Source organism: Carlito syrichta, unplaced genomic scaffold (genome assembly GCF_000164805.1).
Source record: "Carlito syrichta isolate Samal-C Ts95f unplaced genomic scaffold, Tarsius_syrichta-2.0.1 Scaffold304561, whole genome shotgun sequence".
NCBI lineage: Eukaryota > Metazoa > Chordata > Mammalia > Primates > Tarsiidae > Carlito > Carlito syrichta.
In genome coordinates, this window is record NW_007248657.1 from 179,289 (window position 1) to 197,857 (window position 18,569).

Below are 18,569 nucleotides of genomic sequence, written 5' to 3' on the forward strand. Positions count from 1 at the left end.
TATTTTTTGTGGAAACAAGGTCTCACTATGTTACTCAGGCTGGTCTCAAACTCCTGATTTCAAGTGATTCCCCCACATCAGTCTACCAAATGCTGGGATTACAGGTGTGAGCCACCACACCCAGCCCACAATCTGTCTATAAGAGGGAAAATAATCAGGTTATAAAGCAGTGTGTATTGTGTGATCCCATTAAGGTTTAAAATATAACTATAACTCTAGATCTGTATATAAATAAGTATACACAAGAAAAAATCTGGAAAGACACAAAAACAAAAAGATTATCAATGATTACCTACAGTGGCAGCACTGAAGACATTTTTAATTTTTTCCAATTACTTATTATTATTTGATATGCTTTCTTTCATAAACTTGTACTGCTTTTGTAGTAGAAAAAAATATTTTATTTACCAAAATTGCTCATGATTTTCTAGGGTCTCAGCTGCAGTAGATTTTAGGGGGAACCTCCAGTGTTTCTTTGCCTGCATAAGGAATGTGATTCCAACATGCTTCTTAAGACATTCATGTAATGGTGTTTCCCTAAATCCATAGAGACCTGCTTGTCTGTTTAAGATGGTATTCATCTGCGTTGGTCATTCAGTCCCATCTGTGTAAAGAGAAAGAACATTTTTTTTTTTTTTTTTTTGAGTTGGAATCTCACTCTGTCACCCAGACTGGAGTGCAATGGCCGCTCCCAGACACTGCAGCCTTGACCCACTGGGCGCCGGCAATCCTTCCGCCTCAGCCTTCGGAGTAGCTGGAATTACAGGCACTCGCTACCATGCCCGGCTGATTTTTTGATTTATTGTAGAGATGAGGTTTCACCAAGTTCCCCAGGCGGGTCTCAAACCTGCGGGTTCAGGCAATCCACTCACCTCAGGCTCTCAAAGCGCGGGATTACAGGCTGAGCCACTGAGCCCGGCTAGAAAGTTTTTTTTGTTTTTGTTTTCGTTTTGTTTTTGAGTTAGAGTCTCACTCTGTTGCCAGGCTGGAGTGCCTCAACCTGCTGGACTCAGGTGATCCTTCTGCCTCAGCCTTCCAAGTAGCTGGAACTACAGGCATGTGCCAACACGCCCAGTTAATTTTTGATTTATTATAGAGATGAGGTCTTGGCATGTGGCCCAGACTAGTCTCGAGCCCTTGAGCTCAGGCAATCCTCTCACCTCCGCCTCCCAAAGTGCTGTGATAACAGGCATGAGCCACTATGCCCGGAAAGAAAGAAAATTATTATGCAAGAAGTACAACAATTTTCAACAAATATAATGGGAGAGTTTTTGATTTATTTATGAACTGTATGTATGAAGGATAATGAGTATAAAAATCATAATTAAATTTATTTAAAGAAAGAAAAAACTGGAAGGATAAATACTAAACTGGTATGAATAGGTATCTCTGAGTGGTGAGATTATGGGTAATTTTCATTTTCCTCTTTCTGTTTCTTTATATTTCTTATTTTTTCTGCAATAACTATGTATTGATATAATACGGGGGAAGGGTGGTAGCTTGAAATCCTATCAAAACAACTTGCTTTCATGTAATTACAGTAGAAAGTTCAAATCAGGAGGGGCTTAACCATCACTGCCATGGCAAGAAGGTGATTTTTTTTTTTTTTTTTTTTTGAGTCAGAGTCTGCTCTGTCAGCCAGGCTGGAGTGCAGTAGCACGCTCACGGCCACCACAGCCTCGACCTGCTGGACTCAGGTGACCCTTACACTTCAGCCTTCCATGTAGCTGGAACTACAGGCCTGCGCCACCACACCCAGCTAGTTTTTTGACTTATTGTAGAGATGAGGTGTTGCCATGTTGCCCAGGCTGATCTTGAACCTGTGGGCTCAGGCAATCCTCTCACTTTGGTCTCCCAAAGTGCTGGGATTACAGGTGTTAGCCACTGCATCTGGCAACAAGGTGATTTTTTTTTTTTTTAGGAAGGCCGTATGTCTTACTGAAAGAGCAAGGAACAGAGCATTGAGGAGACTTGGTTTGATTCTGGCTGTGTGACTACAGACAAGTCATTAACCTCCCAAGTTCCTTGTCATCTTCTTATTAATGAATATTAATTCAGCATCTCTTACATACCTTGACCTGATACATACGCTAGGGACCGTGTAGCAAAGCGAGACATGGGCCTAGCAGTCAGGGAACTTCCAAGCCACTGCAGAAGAAAAATAGCAACAGCTATTTTTTATCTGTACTATTTACAGATAAATAGTAATTAACAGTTACAACAGTAACAGCCAACCTATACTGAGCACTTACTAAATGCCAGCCACTGTTACATAAGGTACACACACACAGACACACACACACACACACAGATACTTCCATATATATATAATATATATAACGGTTTTATATGTATACATTTATGTATATAAATATATATATAAACATATTTATAAATATATAATGCATATATATATATCTCAACCCATTTAATTCTCACAATAACCCCATGATGTAGGCATTACTATTATTACCATTTTGCAGATGAAGAAACTGAAGCTCAGAAAAGGTAGCTAATTTACACAAAGATACACGGGTAGTAATTTCAACTCAACCATGCGCTATACTGCACTCAACTAAATAACTATGAGGGTCACAGTTTCCACAAATTAAAATGGAGCCATGACGCCAGGCACGGTGACTCACACCTATAATCCCAGCACTTCGGGAGACGGAGGAAAGAGAATTGCCTGAGCTCAGGAGTTCAAGACCAACCTGAGCAATATGGTGAGACCTTGTCTCTACAAGTCAAAAAATTGGCTGGGTGTGGTGGCACATGCCTGTGGCTCCAACTATTTAGAAGGCTGAGGTGGAAGGACCACCTGAGCCCAGCAGGTCGAGGCTGAGGTGGCCATGAGCATGCCACTGTACTCCAGCCTGGGCAACAGAGTGAGACTCTGACTCAAAAAAAAAAAAAAGAAACAAAACCCAAAAAACAGAGCCATGAGATCATATTCAGGTAAGTCAACCTCATCTCTCAGCATGCAGAAGAGTCTTCCCTGAGGATGTGACATTTTATCAGGGACCCTAAGGTTGGGAAGGAAATTCCAGCAAAGAGCAGGGGCAAGAGCCTCTGGGGCAGAAGGAATGAAGTAAAATAACATTTATGAATTTGTGCCAAGCTTTCTGGGTGGGGTGGATGTAGTGGTCACTGACCATGGTGCTAACAGCAGATTCTCTCTCTGTCCCCAGACACTCCTGGCCAGGGCACTTTATGACAACCGCCCTGACTGCTCTGACGAGCTGGCTTTCTGCAGAGGGGACATCCTGACCATTCTGGAGCAGAACGTGCCAGAGAGTGAGGGCTGGTGGAAGTGTCTGCTCCACGGGAGGCAAGGCCTGGCCCCCGCCAACCGCCTCCAGATCCTCACGGAAGTCACCGCAGACAGGCCCTGTCCCCCACTCCTGAGAGGCCTGGAAGAAGCTCTCACCTACCCAGAGGGGACCTACCAGGTGCCCACCCTGTTCCACCCTCCCCCTCCAGGTCCCATCTACGAGCAGATGAAGAGTTGGGTGGAAGGGCCCCCGCCCTCCACTGCCCAAGTCTACGAATTCCCTGACCCACCCACCAGTGCCAGAATCATCTGTGAAAAGGCTCTAAGCTTTCCAAAACAGGTATGCATATTTCAAACAGAAGAGATGGGTGCAGGGGCAGGAAACACCCAGGAGCTTAACTACCCCTGAGTCATGGATGTCCCTCAGATCAAATGCACATACTGAGAGCCCACATTGTTGGCCATCACACCAGGGAAGCTTGTGCACTGGGCTAGGATGGAGAACCCAGCACCAACCACCTCCTTGTCATTGACACTCCCAGCCTCTCTGTGACTCCCAGCTCTCTGAGACTAGCCACTTTGAGGGAAACTAGACACTTAGTCGAGCAATGCAGGAAGACACTGCGGATCTTTATGGTGGTCTTTTCGCAAGATGAAGGGACCCTAGGACTACCAGGGACCAATGACAGGATGACATTATCGTGAGTTCAGAAGCCGGAAGTTATGTATCACATTTAAAATGTATATTTCCTCCAACCCAGACATCTTACTTCTAGAATCGCTACAGAAGCACACAGGCAGGCAAACACATGTCTGGATGAGGAGACCATGCCATTTATTTCAGAGAAAAGTTGAAGTTGCCTACATGTTTGTTAACGGGAAGATTGGTTTACACAAACGCTGGCATATCACCACAGTGCAACTGCAGTCGTTAAAAAGGATAAGGGGGCTGGGTGCGATGGCTCATACCTGTAATCCCAGAACTTTGGGAGGCCAAGGCAAGAGATCACTTGAGGCCAGGAGTTCAAAACCAGCCTAGACAACATAGAGAGACCTTGTATCTACAAAAAATTTAAAAAATTAGCTGGGCATGGTGGTGTATGCTTGTAGTCCCAGGAGGCTGAGGCAAAAGGATCACCTGAGCCCAGGAAGCCGAGGCTGCAGTGCAACGTGATTGTGCCACTGCACCCTAGGTGACAGAGTGAGACCCCCGACTAAAAAAAAAAAGAATTCTGTGTATGTGTATGTGGAAACTCATACATAAATAGACACCTAGAAGAACACACACCAAGAGGGAGTACCCCAAGGAAATGAAATTGGTTAAAGAGAAAGTGAAGGAAGGCAGTAAGCAGGGAATATTATTTTATTCACTCCTGTGTCCCTGGCACCCTGGAGAGCCTGGCATGGGGTAGCTATTTGATGAACAAATAGACACATTGTCATTGACACTCATGTCACTGGCACAAGCTGCAGTGATAAGAAGACAGACAGTAAGGCTGGATGGGGAGGAGCAGGGAGCAGAGTGTGGGGGGCCTGTGCAGATGTCAGTGAGGTCGTCTTAGAAAGTGATGCTGGATCAGTGATGAAGAGCTGAGTTAAGGCTGTGGAGAGGGGGACAGGGATGGATGAGAGGCTGGAATCGAGAAAGAGTTAGAAGGTCAAACTCAGAGGACTTGATAAACTGTTGAATATGGGAGGAAAAAGTCATCAATGCCATTGATTAGGAAGTTAATTTGTACATTATATTGAACTTGGATGATAGCTGTAATTTTTTTTTGAGTCAAAGTCTCACTCTGTTCCCAAGCTGGAGTGCAGTGGTACACTCACGGCCACCGCAGCCTCAACCTGCTGGCCTCAGGCGATCCTTCTGCCTCAGCCTTCCAAGTAGCTGAAACTACAAGCACACACCACCACGCCCAGCTAATTTTTTGAATTATTGTAGAGACGAGGCCCAGGCTGGTCTTGAATCCCTGGGCTAGACAATCCACTAGCCTCCACCTCCCAAAGTGCTGGGATTACAGGCATGAGTCATCATGCTCAACGATAGTTGTAATTTTTTAAAACGTCAATTTAAAAAAGAAAAAAAAAAACAAAGAAAAAGAAGTACCCAGTAAAGCAGAATGAAAGCTTTATTTTATTTTATTTTTTTTTTGCTGTTAATAAGGAAAATAATTAAAGGAAGGAAGGAGAAAAAGAATGTACTCTTTTCCCCAAAGCCCTAACCTGCATGAGGCATTAAGAGTGCAGAGCAGATGTGCACTCATCAGTCACCACGGGCGTTTCCTGCCATCATATGCTTTGCTTTCAGCTCAAGTGACATATCCACCTGGCTGCAGCTCTAGCAAGGGTCTTGGCAAGGTCTGTGTCCAGGGAAAGGCCACTCCCCCTATGCACATGTTGTGGGGACCCAGGGATGTGCCGCTGACCACTCAGGCCTCCTCCACACCAGCTTCCCAGACTGCCTTCAACAGGAAATTGTCAGTTTCTTAAAATATCTTGAATACTTTAAATGTTCTGACTCCCTGGGCTGCCAAGGCATAGAACCAGACAGTTGTCGCACAGAACAGCTGCCACGTACAGGCGCTGGGTGCAAACACCAGGAAGAAGCTGCTGGAGCCTTTCAAGGTGGACCCTCTAACCCTCTTTTCTGGAACAACTGGCCCCAACCTGGGCCCAGCACCCTCAGCTGCCATCTGAGCAGCTGACTCAGAGCAAAGCCTCAGTGGTGCTTCTTCTAAGAACAAGTGACATTAGCTGAAGTTAATTTGAATTTCTTTCCAAAGTCATCAAGGAAAACAAAACAAAACAAAAACTCATGGCTGCCTCCCTCTCCTCCCTAAAAGGAAAAAAATGCAATGTCCTCTGTTTGCTGGCCAGGTGTCCCCAGCACCCAACACGTGGTCAGGCTTCTGTCAGGTGCTCAGTAAATATCTGTCAAATGAATGAAGTTGGTCAAACACAACATACGACTTCAGAAACAGAGACACCCCTGCCTCCTTCTAGACTGACATTGGTGAGGAAGGAAAGAGGAGTTTACAATTGAAATTTAACTCAGAAAAGCAGTCAGAGCTTTTGTTGTGAAATGTGTCAACCATTTGAGCCCACGCTGGTGCATGTGGTAGCCACCAACGGAAACCATGGCTACCACAGGGGAATTCAGGGCCCCTTCGCCGAGTGGGGTTCTTGAGGTAGCCACAGTAAAACACCTGGGAACTTTCCTACCTTATTTTCCATCCTTAAGTTCCCTCCGTGTCTGCCCTGTCTACATGTTCGCTCCCTTTCTCCCGTACTTCCTATTTATGTATTTAATTTTTTGACCATCTCTGTGCTTGAGGCCTCTTAAAGCAACAGATGCAGTCAGGAGCCTGACACACTTGTTTCTGAGGCAGCCACTGTCTCCCTCAGTGACTGAGAATATTATGTTTCTCTTCCTCCTCTATATCAAGAGAGGACTAGATCCCCATAATTTCTAAAGTCACCACCATCTGTGTCTTTTGGTTTTTCTAAATTATTTCTCTTCTTCCCCTACTCTAAGAAGGGAGGAGGTAGAAGGATTAGAAGAATAGTGTGTGTGTGTGTGTGTGTGTGTGTGTGTGTGTGTGTGTGTGTGTGTGTTGGGGTCTCACTCTGTCACCTAGGCTGGAGTGCGTTGTTTCGACCACAATTCACCACAGCCTCCACCTCCCAGGCTCAGGGGATCCTTCCACCTCAGCCTCCTCAGTAGCTGGGACTACAGGTATGTCCACCACACCCAGCTAAGTTTTTTATTTTTTGTATGGATGAGGTCTCATTATGTTGCCTAGGCTGGACTCAAACTTTTGGGATTAAGCAATCCTCTAGCCTCAGCTTCCTAAAGTGCTGGGATTACAGGCATGAGCCACCACACCCAGCCTAAGAAGAATAGTTAATAATCAGTCAAGGATTTCAGATCCACAGAAAAGGCAGATATCTCCTCCCTACTCATATAATCTAGCCATTAATCCTGAGTCTGAGTCCACCCAGAAACAAATTCTAAGCAGAAGCGGCCATTTGTAGAACCAGGCAAGTCCAAGCCACTGGCTTTGGCAGTTTTCAGATGGCAAGCTCACAGGCTTGGAACATGGCCTAGTGATGATTCAAAGATTCTCTTTTATATTACATATCTAGACAAAAGGTGGCCCCAAATTAAAACCCAAGAAGGTGGAAACATGTCACTTTTCTCAAGTTGTCATATGAAAAGTGTCTACATGTCAGAATCAAATATCTCAGTGTGTACAAGAGACCTCTGTGGACCTTTAAATGAGAACAACTCTTCAGTTTACAGATGAGGAAACTGATTCCCAGGGAGGTAAAATTGGCTATCCAGGGTCACACAGGATCGCCTGAACCCAGCAGATTGAGGCTGCAGTAAGCTCTGAGTGTGCCACACTACACTCCAGCTGGGAGACAGAGTGAGACTCTGACAGGAAAATAAATAAATAAAAAGAAGCAGAATAGAACTAGTCCCCCCAAGAGCCCCCTGTGCCTTCTTTCTGTCACTTCCCTCCAGGGTAACCACAATCTTGAGTTTTGTTTTACTTTTCATTCCAACTTCCTTAATACATGATGCTGGCCTGACTTAAAAGAGCCACACACCTAAAGAGCATATCTGATTTCAGTTTAAATTCAGAGGGGGCTCTTTTGTATAGTGAGAGAAAAGGGCCTGATTTCCTAGTGAAATTGCTCTTGGACCCACTGGTTTCTGAACTGGAGTTCAGTTTCCCTAAACCTTTCGAAACCATGTTTCTCAAGCATCTTCCTTAATTAGTTGCCACCCTGAACCTATGTTTTCTAAGAAGTACTGGGCATTTTTGAGCTGGCTTCCTTCCATCTGAAATGTCCTATGCAGGAAAGTCCCTTTACTCTCTGGAGGTACAGTATGTAGCCCACACAGTCAACCATATGAATAAACTGGGCCCAAAGTCAGAGGGAGGAAACGGGTGATGGGACATTTGGAAAGGGTCTGCAGTGGCAGAGAGCTCGATGTGTTCAAATAAGTGGTGGCAGGGAGGGAGGAGGAGTGGAGGTGATGGCCGGTGGTCAGGGCCACTCATGCCAGGTCCCTGGGCTTGGCTGCAACCTGGCCTGAGGGACCTCATAAGAAGCTTGGATTTAATTAAAATGCCATAGGGAACCATTGATGGGTTTGTCCTAGACCAATCAACCAATTGTCCCTTCAGGGATAAAGTCAGGTTTATTAACTCAAAGAGGAAGATAGCAGAGCAGAGGAACCTGGGCAACACACAGAGGAACAGGCAGCATAGTTATAGGATGGGGAAAGGCAGGTTTTAGATGAACTGTCACCGTACCCGTATCTTGACAGACACAGGGCAGAGGCAGAGGGGTTCGTCTCAGCCCAGACTGCAAGCGGACCGCTTTCTCCTCAGCAACTTCAAAGTGAAGGAATTTGGGGCCCAGATATCCCTATCTGAAACTCTACACAGGAGGCTGGGAATCAAGGCTGTGTCAATGACTCCGATCCTGCAGGAAACATGGGGATGTTTCTTTCTTGCTGATATTACTTGAGGAAGCTGTGCACCTGAAAGCCTAGAATTTTAGAGAACTCGGTTTCCCAGGAAGCAAGAAAGCAGCTGTTCCCCAGAGAAGGGGGCTGTTCTGAGACTCGGCAGCCACAGTGTGTCCTTGGGAGAAACCGTTGCCTGGTTCGCCTTACAGCTGCTTGATCTGCGACTGTGAACCCAGACAGATGAGTGGCTGGGTGGATACTTACACCAAGCTAATTTTTGCCATTCCAAATCATACACATTCATTTGCCAAACAAATAGATAAATACTAGCACTTACCACATGCCAGTCCCAGTGCCATGTCCTGGAGACCCTGGGGACCCTGGCCTAGTCCTCAGAAGTCTCTCCTCCACTTGGACTCCCCCCTCACCATGTCTCACACATTTAACCGTAACCATCCAATGATCCTGCCCTGAAAGCCCCCTCCTCAGTGTCAGACTCCTCGGTGGGAAGCTCATTTTCTCCTTCTCCTCCTTTGCAGACCCTGTCTCACTTCCCAGCCTGAGTCCCAGGTGTGCCCAGACCTTATTTCCCCTTAGACCTTAAGCCTGTGACAGACATTACCCTCTATGCTCTAAAAAGTCACCATCTAGGTGCCTCCCAGAGACATTCTAGTTCAAGAGGTCTGAGGTGGGAGCCCTGGCAGCTGTATTATTTTTAAACTTACCGAGTGGTTCAGGTCCCTGGCTGGTCTTGGAAACTCCTGCCCTGTGGCACTCAGTGTGGTGCCCAGCAACAAGTCAATATCACTGAACTCTAGAAGATGAACTTGGATCCAAAGTTTCCATTTATGCACACGAACTCCATCGCTGAGAGAGACATGAGCAATAACTGGCCAAGTGCTCTCAATAAAATGTAATAACTTTTTAACTACACAGTCATTAAAAAGGACACGATTATGAACTTCGCAGCAACTTGGATGGATTTAGAGTCTGTGATACTAAGTGATCTATCACAGAAACAAAGAACTGAGTACCATATGTCCTCACTCATAAGCAGACCCTGAACAATGATCACAATACTATAAGAAAGGGATTGACAGTGATGGGACACTGCCGGGGAGGGGGCAAACTTCATCAAAGTGTACCTGATCTCAAACTGGGTGACATGGGGACCAAAGTGAGGCCCAACTTTACCTGGACAATGACCATTTGTATACCTAACCCTGAATTTTACCCCATATCTTTAAAATAGAATATATATATACATATATATTTAAAAACATATATAAAATAAATAAATATAATACATATATTTTAAAATGTGTGTGTGTGTGTGTGTGTGTGTGTGTGTGTGTGTGTGTATTTTGAGTCAGAGTCTTACTCTTGTTACTCAGGCTGGAGTGCAGTGGCACAATCATGGTTCACCACTGCCTCAGCCTCCTGGGCCCAGGGAGATCCTTCTACCTTAACCTCCTAAGTAGCTGGGACTACAGGTGCATGCCACCATGCCAGGCTACTTTTTCTGTAGAGTGAGCTCTCACTATGTTGCCCAGGCTGGTCTTGAACTCCTGAATTCAAGCAATCCTCCCACCTTGGCCTCCCGAAGTGCTGGGATTACAGATAAGAGCCACTACACCCAGTCAATAAAATATAAATCTGATTGGCTTACCTGAGCTGCTCCCTTGTTAACACTTTCTCTCTCTCTCTCTCTCTCTCTCTCTCTCTCTCTCTCTCTCTCTCTCTCTCTCTCTCTCTCTCTCTCTCTCTCTCTCGTCTCTCTCCCATCCTTCCTCCTTTCCATAATTTTAAATTGCCCCAAACCGCCAAGTTCTCTTCTGCCACCCACTGGTGCTAGCGAAAGCTGCCTGTCACAATTCACTTCCTAGTCTCCCGTCAGCCTTCAGCCCAGGTGACACATCCTTGGACAGGCCTTGGTGTCCTCCCAGACCTCATTAGTCCCTACACCTTACACCCTGGAAGCCCCCGCTGCTTGTCTCATTCACGGCTATGGCCTCAGCATGTTAGATGAGCCACCACGAGTAACCCAGGATCACAGTCACCGCCTCTGGATTCCTGGAGAATGTCTGAATCATTCGGCAAGCGGGTTTACACCACAGGTTCCCAGTCCTCCTCGGCACTCAGAGAATCAGTACTATGGGTGTGGGCCTGTGATTCTGCAAGTCAGCCTGCTTCCTAGCTGAGGCAGATCAGGGTGCTGTGGACTGCCCAGTGAGGAAGACTGCCCTTCCCAGGAACCTCCTGAAAGTGAGGGGCGCGCCCATCTGCAGTGCCGGGCGACCACCTCCACAGTATCTACCCAACTGTCTTTGCTGTTTAAAAGGTAACTTTGAACATGTCCGTGATCATCAGTGTGACGTTGTCTTTCCTTTGACTTCCTCTTTTCTCTCCAAGACCCTCTTCACGCTTCCCAGACCTGCTCGAGCCTCGCTGCCGACTCTGCCTTCCCAAGTATACGACGTACCTGTCAAGAACCGGGTCCCTGCAGGCCTTAAGGTGAGCCTCGTTCAGCGGCCCCCCTTCACCTGAACCTCTGCTCCTAGAGTCACACAGACATTGCGTTTCAACTTTACAGAGAGAGATAGGGGCTACGTCTACTCAGACTCCAAAATACACACCATGGCGGGGCATGGTGGCTCACATCTGCAATCCCAGTCCTTTGGGAGGTCTTGGTGGGAGGGTCACTTAAGCCCAGGAGTTCAAGACCAGTCTGGGCAACATAGCAAGATTCCATCTCTATAAAGAACATCAGTCAATCAATATTTTTTAAAAACAATAAAAAATAACACATTATCATTTAGAGATCAACATTGTAAGCTTTTTGTGTCTGTGGAGCCCAAACCTGCCCAGGAGAATGTTATAGTTATTTGAATTCTTAATACTTTTACTTTTCATTTGTAATTGAGATTTCATATAGGTATGTGTGTCTATAAACAGCCGGGCTCAGTGGCTCAGCCTGTAATCCCGCGCCTTGGGAGGCTGAGGTGAGTGGATTGCCAGAGCTCACGGGTTCGAGACCCGCCTGGGCAACTTGGTGAGACCTCATCTCTACAATAAATAAAAAAAAAAAATTAGCCAGGTGTGGTAGTGCGCACCTGTAGTTCCAACTACTTGGAAGGTTGAGGCAGAAGGCTCTCCGGAGCCCAGCAGGTCGAGGCTGCGGTGGCCAGGAGTGGCCACTGCACTCCAGTCTGGGGGACAGAGTGAGACTCCAACTCAAAAAACAACAACAAAAATAAAACCACACATATACTCATATTTTTAAAACAATAACATCTTGAAGGACAGGCACCACAGTCTTAATGTGGATCCTCATTGATTACCTCCACATTGATTATCTCTGAGGGAAGACATTTTATTTATTTACTTATTTATGTATTTATTGTTTTTGAGTTAGGGTCTCACTGTCACCCAGACTGGAGTGCAGCGGCCACTCCTGGCCACTGCAGCCTCGACCTGCTGGGCTCTGGTGATCCTTTCGCCTCAGCCTTCCAAGTGGCTGGAACTACAGATGCGCGCTACCACGCCTGGCTAATTTTTGACTTATTGTAGAGATGAGGTCTCGAAACCATGGACTCAGGCAATCCACTCACCTCAGCCTCCCAAAGCACTGGGATTACAGGCTGAGCCACCAAACCCGGCTAGTTATTTTTTAAACTTATGTGTAACTAGTGTATCAAATTTGTAAGACATGCTTCATCTGGTCAAAAAATAGCTTCACTCCTTTCTCAGCCTATCAAACCTGCTCTGTGGTGGCATTCTCCCCACCCAGGTCTGTGGCTCTCAATCTCCCTAGCCTGCTGGAATCACTTGGGAACTTTGGCCATTCCGCTGCCTGGGTACCACCCCCAGACACTCTGATGTGTCAGGTCTGGGTGGGACCCAAGCATCCAGATTTTTCCACTCCCAGATAATTCCAGTGCACAGCCAGGACTGAGAGTCACAGTCCAAATAAAACTCCAAGCAGCTCTGTGACTTCCTGATCACTCACAGATAACAAGGAGTCAACTCCAGTCCAGGCAATAATCAAAGTTTCTAGTTCCCTTCAAGCCAAACCTGGCTGGGCATAGTGGCTCACACCTGTAATCCCAACATGTTGGGAGGTCTAGTCGGGAGGATTACTTGAGTGCAGGAGTTCAAGGCCAACCTGGGCAATGTAGCAAGACCTCATCTTTACAAAAAATAAAAAATTAGCTGGGGGTGGTGGTGCTCACCTGTAGTCCCAGCTACTCAGGATGCTGAGGTGGGAGGATTGCCTGAGTCCAGGAGGTCGAGGCTGCAGTGATTGTGCCACTGTACTCCAGTTAGACCCTGACTTAAAAAATAAAATAAAATAAAATAAAAAGCCCAAGCTCTTGTCTTCCTGAACTCGGGCCTGTTTGCTGGGCCTGGACACCTGTAGTGAGATCTGAGGCTTGACTAGGTTGTCTGCTGGTTCACTATCTCAGGTTTATACCCCTTCCCACTCACTGGGTGGTCTCAGGGTCCTGAAAGGCTGTGGGAGTCAAGCGGGGAGTGAGGTCGTGAAGGGGAATTGCCCTACTAGCCAGGTTCTGCTGGTGAGATGCTGCAGAGCTGCTTTTGGCAGTGGTGAGAGCTGCAGGCAGATTCTTTCTCTTCTGGGCCATCTCTGCAAGTGCCATGCCCTCCACCCCTACCTCCTGACTGAGTATCTCTTACCTGCAAGTGCCCCACGGTGGGCAAACGCATATCCTCTGGTTGATGACTCTCTCCCCCAGCTCCAGGGCAGGCGGGTCATCCCCACCCTTGTCCTCCTCACCATTCTGTCCTGGCTCTCATGTAATCCTCACCTGGCCACAGGAAACACACACACTCCCTTTGCCATGGGAGACCCCAGCAGCACAGGCACTCACCTTGGGTGCAAGAGTTTTAAATGAAGGCACACATCACTCATTTCACCCTAATCCTGGCCCCATTGGGTTCTGTTTTTATGTAAAATTTGGACATTTTTTTCGCCGTGAGTTTTCTGCATTCATTATGATGTTTACAATTATTGTATTGGAATATTATTTACATTGATGGCTGAAGTTTTTTGTTTTGTTTTGAGTCAAGATCTCTGTCACCCAGGCTGGTTCAGTGGCACAATCATGGCTCACCACAGCCTCGATCTCCTGGGATTAAGCAATTCTTCCACCTTAGCCTCCTGAGTAACTGGGACTACAGGCACACACCACCACACCCAGCTAATTTTTTTTTTTTTTTTGAGAGTCTTACTATGTTTCTCAGGCAGATCTCAAACTCCTGGTCTCAAGCAATCTCTCACCTTGGCCTCCCACCTGAGGAGGGCTAGGATTACAGATGTGAGTCATTGTATGCGGTTAATGATTGTGTTTGTTGACACCCCCTTAATGTTATGCCCAAGACAAGTGCTTTGCTCTCCTCCCCCTGGTCCTGGCCCTGAGTGCAGGCCATCCCCAGCACAGCCACCACTTTGCCCTTTGTCATCAGCCTGGCACCTTCACTTTTCCCAAGCCAGATTTCACCCTGTGCACCGTGACCCCAAGTTCAGGGGCACAGCATAAGTCATTGAATGGCCTCAATGTGAGCACTCGATGCTTTACTTGAGGGGAGGAAAGGCATCCCACCCTTCCCCAACTGAAGAGAGGCACTAGGAGACTCAAAGCTCAACTCCCTCCAAAGATACCCTCCTCCAATTTCCAGCTCTTTATTTATTTACAAAACCTGTTTTTTGGTGCTCTCTCACCTTGCTTTGGAATTTGGACCCTATTTTTCACATCCTAATATAATGTTTTATATGACATATATCTCAAGCCACTGAAGGAGCCTGAACAGGCAAGTGATAATCAGATTTATACGAAGCACGATGCCTGACACTTGGTAGGCCCTCAGTAAGGTTCACATTCATCAAATGAGTCACTTGAACCCTTTTTTATTGCTCTTGCTAACATATGTATACAGTGTCTGTTGGCTTAGTGTTTGGTAGTTAGTAGGACTCAATACAAAGTTGCAGGATGAACATATGAGTGATAAACACAGAAAATTTTCTACTGGGAAAAACAAACAAACAAGAAAGAAAGAAGACATATTAGGTCCCAATCTCATTTATTCTTCTAGCTTAATTCAATCTTGAGCCTAACACACAGAAGGAGTCGAATTATCCTTTTTGACTCAGGCAGCTGTAGTTCACTATCTCTATGGTTTTTCCCCACCTTTGATCAAAACAGATCTTTTTAAATCACAAAGCCTACTGTTGAATGCATGTCCACTGTAGCAGAGGGACGTCCACCATTAGTCTTCAGGGATGTGTGTTTTCCTTTGGAAAAATTCACTGGAATGGGGAGTATTGGTGATGTGTAGCCATTAGGAAAGAAAATTCAAGTTGCCCTCCTTTGTGGTCTTTTTTCAGGAGCCAGAGAACCAACAATTGTATGACATACCGGCCAGCCCCCGAAAGGCAGGACTCCATCCCCTGGCCAGTCACACAGGCGTAAGTGTGCAGAGGTGCTGAGATGCAATGCTATGAACACCTGAAATTCCTCTGGAAAATTCCATTAGCATGGTTAAAAATCAGAATGCAAATTCCTCATAACAAATCTTTTTGTATTTGAGGCAAAACCCCTAAGTGTACTGGTATTTGGGATTAGGATTAGCTGTGTGGTTTGGAATAAATCATTCAACGCCTCTGTGTCCCAGTTTTTATGTGTTGGGGGTTTTAAGTGAGATAATCCCTGAAAAGGACCTGAGACAGTCCCTGGCACTGAGCTAGAGCTCAGCAAATTTAGATGATTGCATCTCATTATGACAGAGCTCAAGGACGTGTTATGTTGGTGTACACTTGTATTTGTATATGGAGGAATGACTTAATTTGAAATCTGTGCAATCCGTGTTTATCATTGAATTCTACATGTGCTCCATAAATACACTTATGCCCAAGGTTATTAGGAGCATCTTACAAGAAAGGTGGCATTTCAGCAGTGTCTTAAGGGACACATAGGAGTTGGTTGGATGGAAAGGAAAGGGTTTCAAGGGCATTAAGAGCAAAGAAAACCGTTTGGGCAAAATGAAATACAACAGTATGAGTAAGTGTTCTGAGTTCAGGGGAAGGTAAACAGCTGGGTGGCTGGATTCACACAGTTGTGGTGGCAGACAAGGTGGGGTCAGCATTGGCCAGGTGGAGAGAAAGGAGGCATAAAAGAGGTGGAGGCAGGTGGTGAAGGGCCTTGAGTGACAACAGAAATGAGGAGCCACTGAAGGAACTTGTGCAGGGGAGTGATGCTCAGATTCAAATGAGTCGTTCAGACTCTCTTTGTATTGCTACTAATCTGGGTGACTTTGTGTGGTTTTTTCCTCAGGGACAGAATGTTCCCGTGACATCGACAACTGCCTTAAGAAGAGGTGGTTACAGCACATTACCAAATCCTCAGAAATCAGAATGGATTTATGATACTCCAATGTCTCCAAGAATGGCCAATGTCAGAAATACATCTCTAGCCAGCTTTGTGGAAGAATCGGAAGCCCCTACTGTCCCCAGTTCTAGCTCCGCTTTCATGCCCCCAAGCAGCAGAGCCTGGTCCCTCACTCCACGACTAAATAACAATGTGCTCATGCAGAAAAAACTCAGTCTTCCAGAAATTCCTTTCTGTGGTATCTCAGCACCCAGGGACACATTCCCTCTGGATGAAGGTGTCAGCTACAAGGTTCCTTCAAGCTTTCTGATTCGCCGGGTGGAACAGCAGAACACCAAGCCCAACATTTATGACAGCCCTAAAGCAATGTTGAGTGTCCCTCAGTCTGGGAAAGAGCTGGGAAAAGCCAATGAGACTTCTGAGAATTCCTCATGGTTCTCCAGACAGGCAACTTCTCTGTCTCCTGAATCGGACAGATTATCCGTTTCCAGTTCTGACAGCAGAGCTAGTGTCCTTTCGTCGTGCTCCACCATGTCTACCGACTCCTCCTCCAGCTCTTCCTCGGAGGAGTCAGCAAAGGAGCTCTCCCTGGACCTTGACCCGGACTTGGCCAAAGAGACAGCCATGGCTCTTCAGCACAAGGTGGTCAGTGCCGTAGCGGGCCTGATGCTCTTTGTAAGTAGGAAGTGGAGGTTCAGAGACTACTTGGAGGCCAACATCGTCGCGATCCACAGGGCCACTGATCACATAGAAGAATCTGTAAGAGAATTTCTGGAGTTTGCCCGAGGGGTCCGTGGGACTGCCTGTAACCTCACCAATAGTAATCTCCAGACCAGAATTAGGGATCAGCTACAGACAATCTCCAACTCCTACCAGATCCTGCTTGAAACAAAGGAGCGTCTGGATAGCTGCAATTGGTCCCTGGCAGTCCTTGTGACTGACAAAGTCCAAAACAGCCCAGATGACCTTGAGAGGTTTGTCATGGTGGCGCGGATGGTTCCAGAAGACATCAAGAGGTTTGCTTCCATTGTCATTGCCAATGGGAGGCTCCTTTTTAAGCAGAACTATGAAAAGGAAGAGACCGTGCAATTGACACCAAATGTAGAATTTAAGTGTGTAAAATGCATCCAGCCTTCTCAAAGAGAAATTGAGTCACACCAAAGGAGTCCTCCTTTTAATAAGCAAAGGGAAAAAGAACACTCCCCTGAACTCTTAGAGAAAAATAGATCAAATGTCTGTGGACAGGTGAGCTTTCTCTTACAGAAAAATAGGACAAACGTTTGAGAAATTTTAATTGTTGCCTGAAGTGCACATCTCTGAGTTAGATAATGAGAATCTTTCCATAGGGCATAGGCTTTGGGGTGACACTGGACACTGGTTCTTTTTTTTTTTACTTTGAGTCAGAGGTTCACTCTCACTCCCAGGCTAGAGTGCAGTGGCACAATCACGGCTCATTGTAGCCTGACCCCCTGGGCTCAGGTGATCCTTCCTCCTCAGTCACCTAAGTAGCTGGGACTACAGGTAGGAGCCACCATGCCTGGTTAATTTTTTGAATTTTTTTTGTAGAGATAAAGTCTTGCTATGTTGTCTAGGCTGCTTGCAAACTCCTGGGGTCAAGCGATTCTCCCATCTCGGTCTCCCAAAGTACTAGGATTACAGGCGTGAGCCTTCCATGCCCGGCCCACTGGTTTCATTTTTTAAATTCATGTAAGTAAAATTCTGGATGAAACCTTATTAGCAGGTAAAATACATATTTCCTTATTAAGACAGACAGTTTAGCATACTTGAATTTCTTATGGAAATTTTTGGGGTTCAGGTTTACCACTGACATGAGAATTTTAAAGGATTTTTAAACTCTTCTTAAAATCCATTCTTCGAGTAGATTTTTTAAATCTTTTTTTTTTTGAGTTGGAGTCTCACTTTGTCGCCCAGGCTAGAGTACAGTGGCATGCTCATGGCCACCTCAGCGTTGACCTGTTAGCTTTGGCGATCTTTCTGCCTCAGCCTCCCAAGTAGCCGGAACTATAGGCAATGGCTAACATGGCTGGCTGATTTTTAAAAAAATATTGTAGAGACAAGGTCTCACCATGTTGACCAGGCTGGTCTCAAACCTGCAGGCTCAGGCAATCCTCTTGCCTCAGCCTCCCAAAGTGCTGGGATTACAGGCTTGAGTCACCACACTCGGACTGAATTTAAAAATCTTAAACACCAAGTTTCCTTGCATTTTTGAAAGTTTTAAATTTAGTCATTGTCAGTGTGTATCCTAGCAACAAGAGAGGAAGTATAAACATTGTTTCAAAGTGTTTATGGTGTGATCATCCTCCAGACTTTAGCTACTCTTTTTTTTTTTTTTTTTTTTTTTGGAGTCTCACTCTGTTGCCATGCTGGAGGGCAGTGGCACGCT

At 46.0% G+C, this 18,569-nt stretch overlaps 1 protein-coding gene across 1 annotated transcript in view; it reads left to right on the top strand.

Moving 5' to 3' along the window:
* CASS4 (Cas scaffolding protein family member 4) overlaps nt 1-18,569 on the top strand; it is a 48,075-nt gene that overhangs the window by 24,753 nt on the left and 4,753 nt on the right. The window contains exons 2-5 of the mRNA XM_008060234.2: nt 3,192-3,614; nt 11,172-11,273; nt 15,166-15,246; nt 16,112-17,410. Of these exons, the coding sequence (XP_008058425.1) occupies nt 3,192-3,614; nt 11,172-11,273; nt 15,166-15,246; nt 16,112-17,410 (1,905 nt within the window). The remainder of the gene's footprint in view (nt 1-3,191; nt 3,615-11,171; nt 11,274-15,165; nt 15,247-16,111; nt 17,411-18,569) is intronic.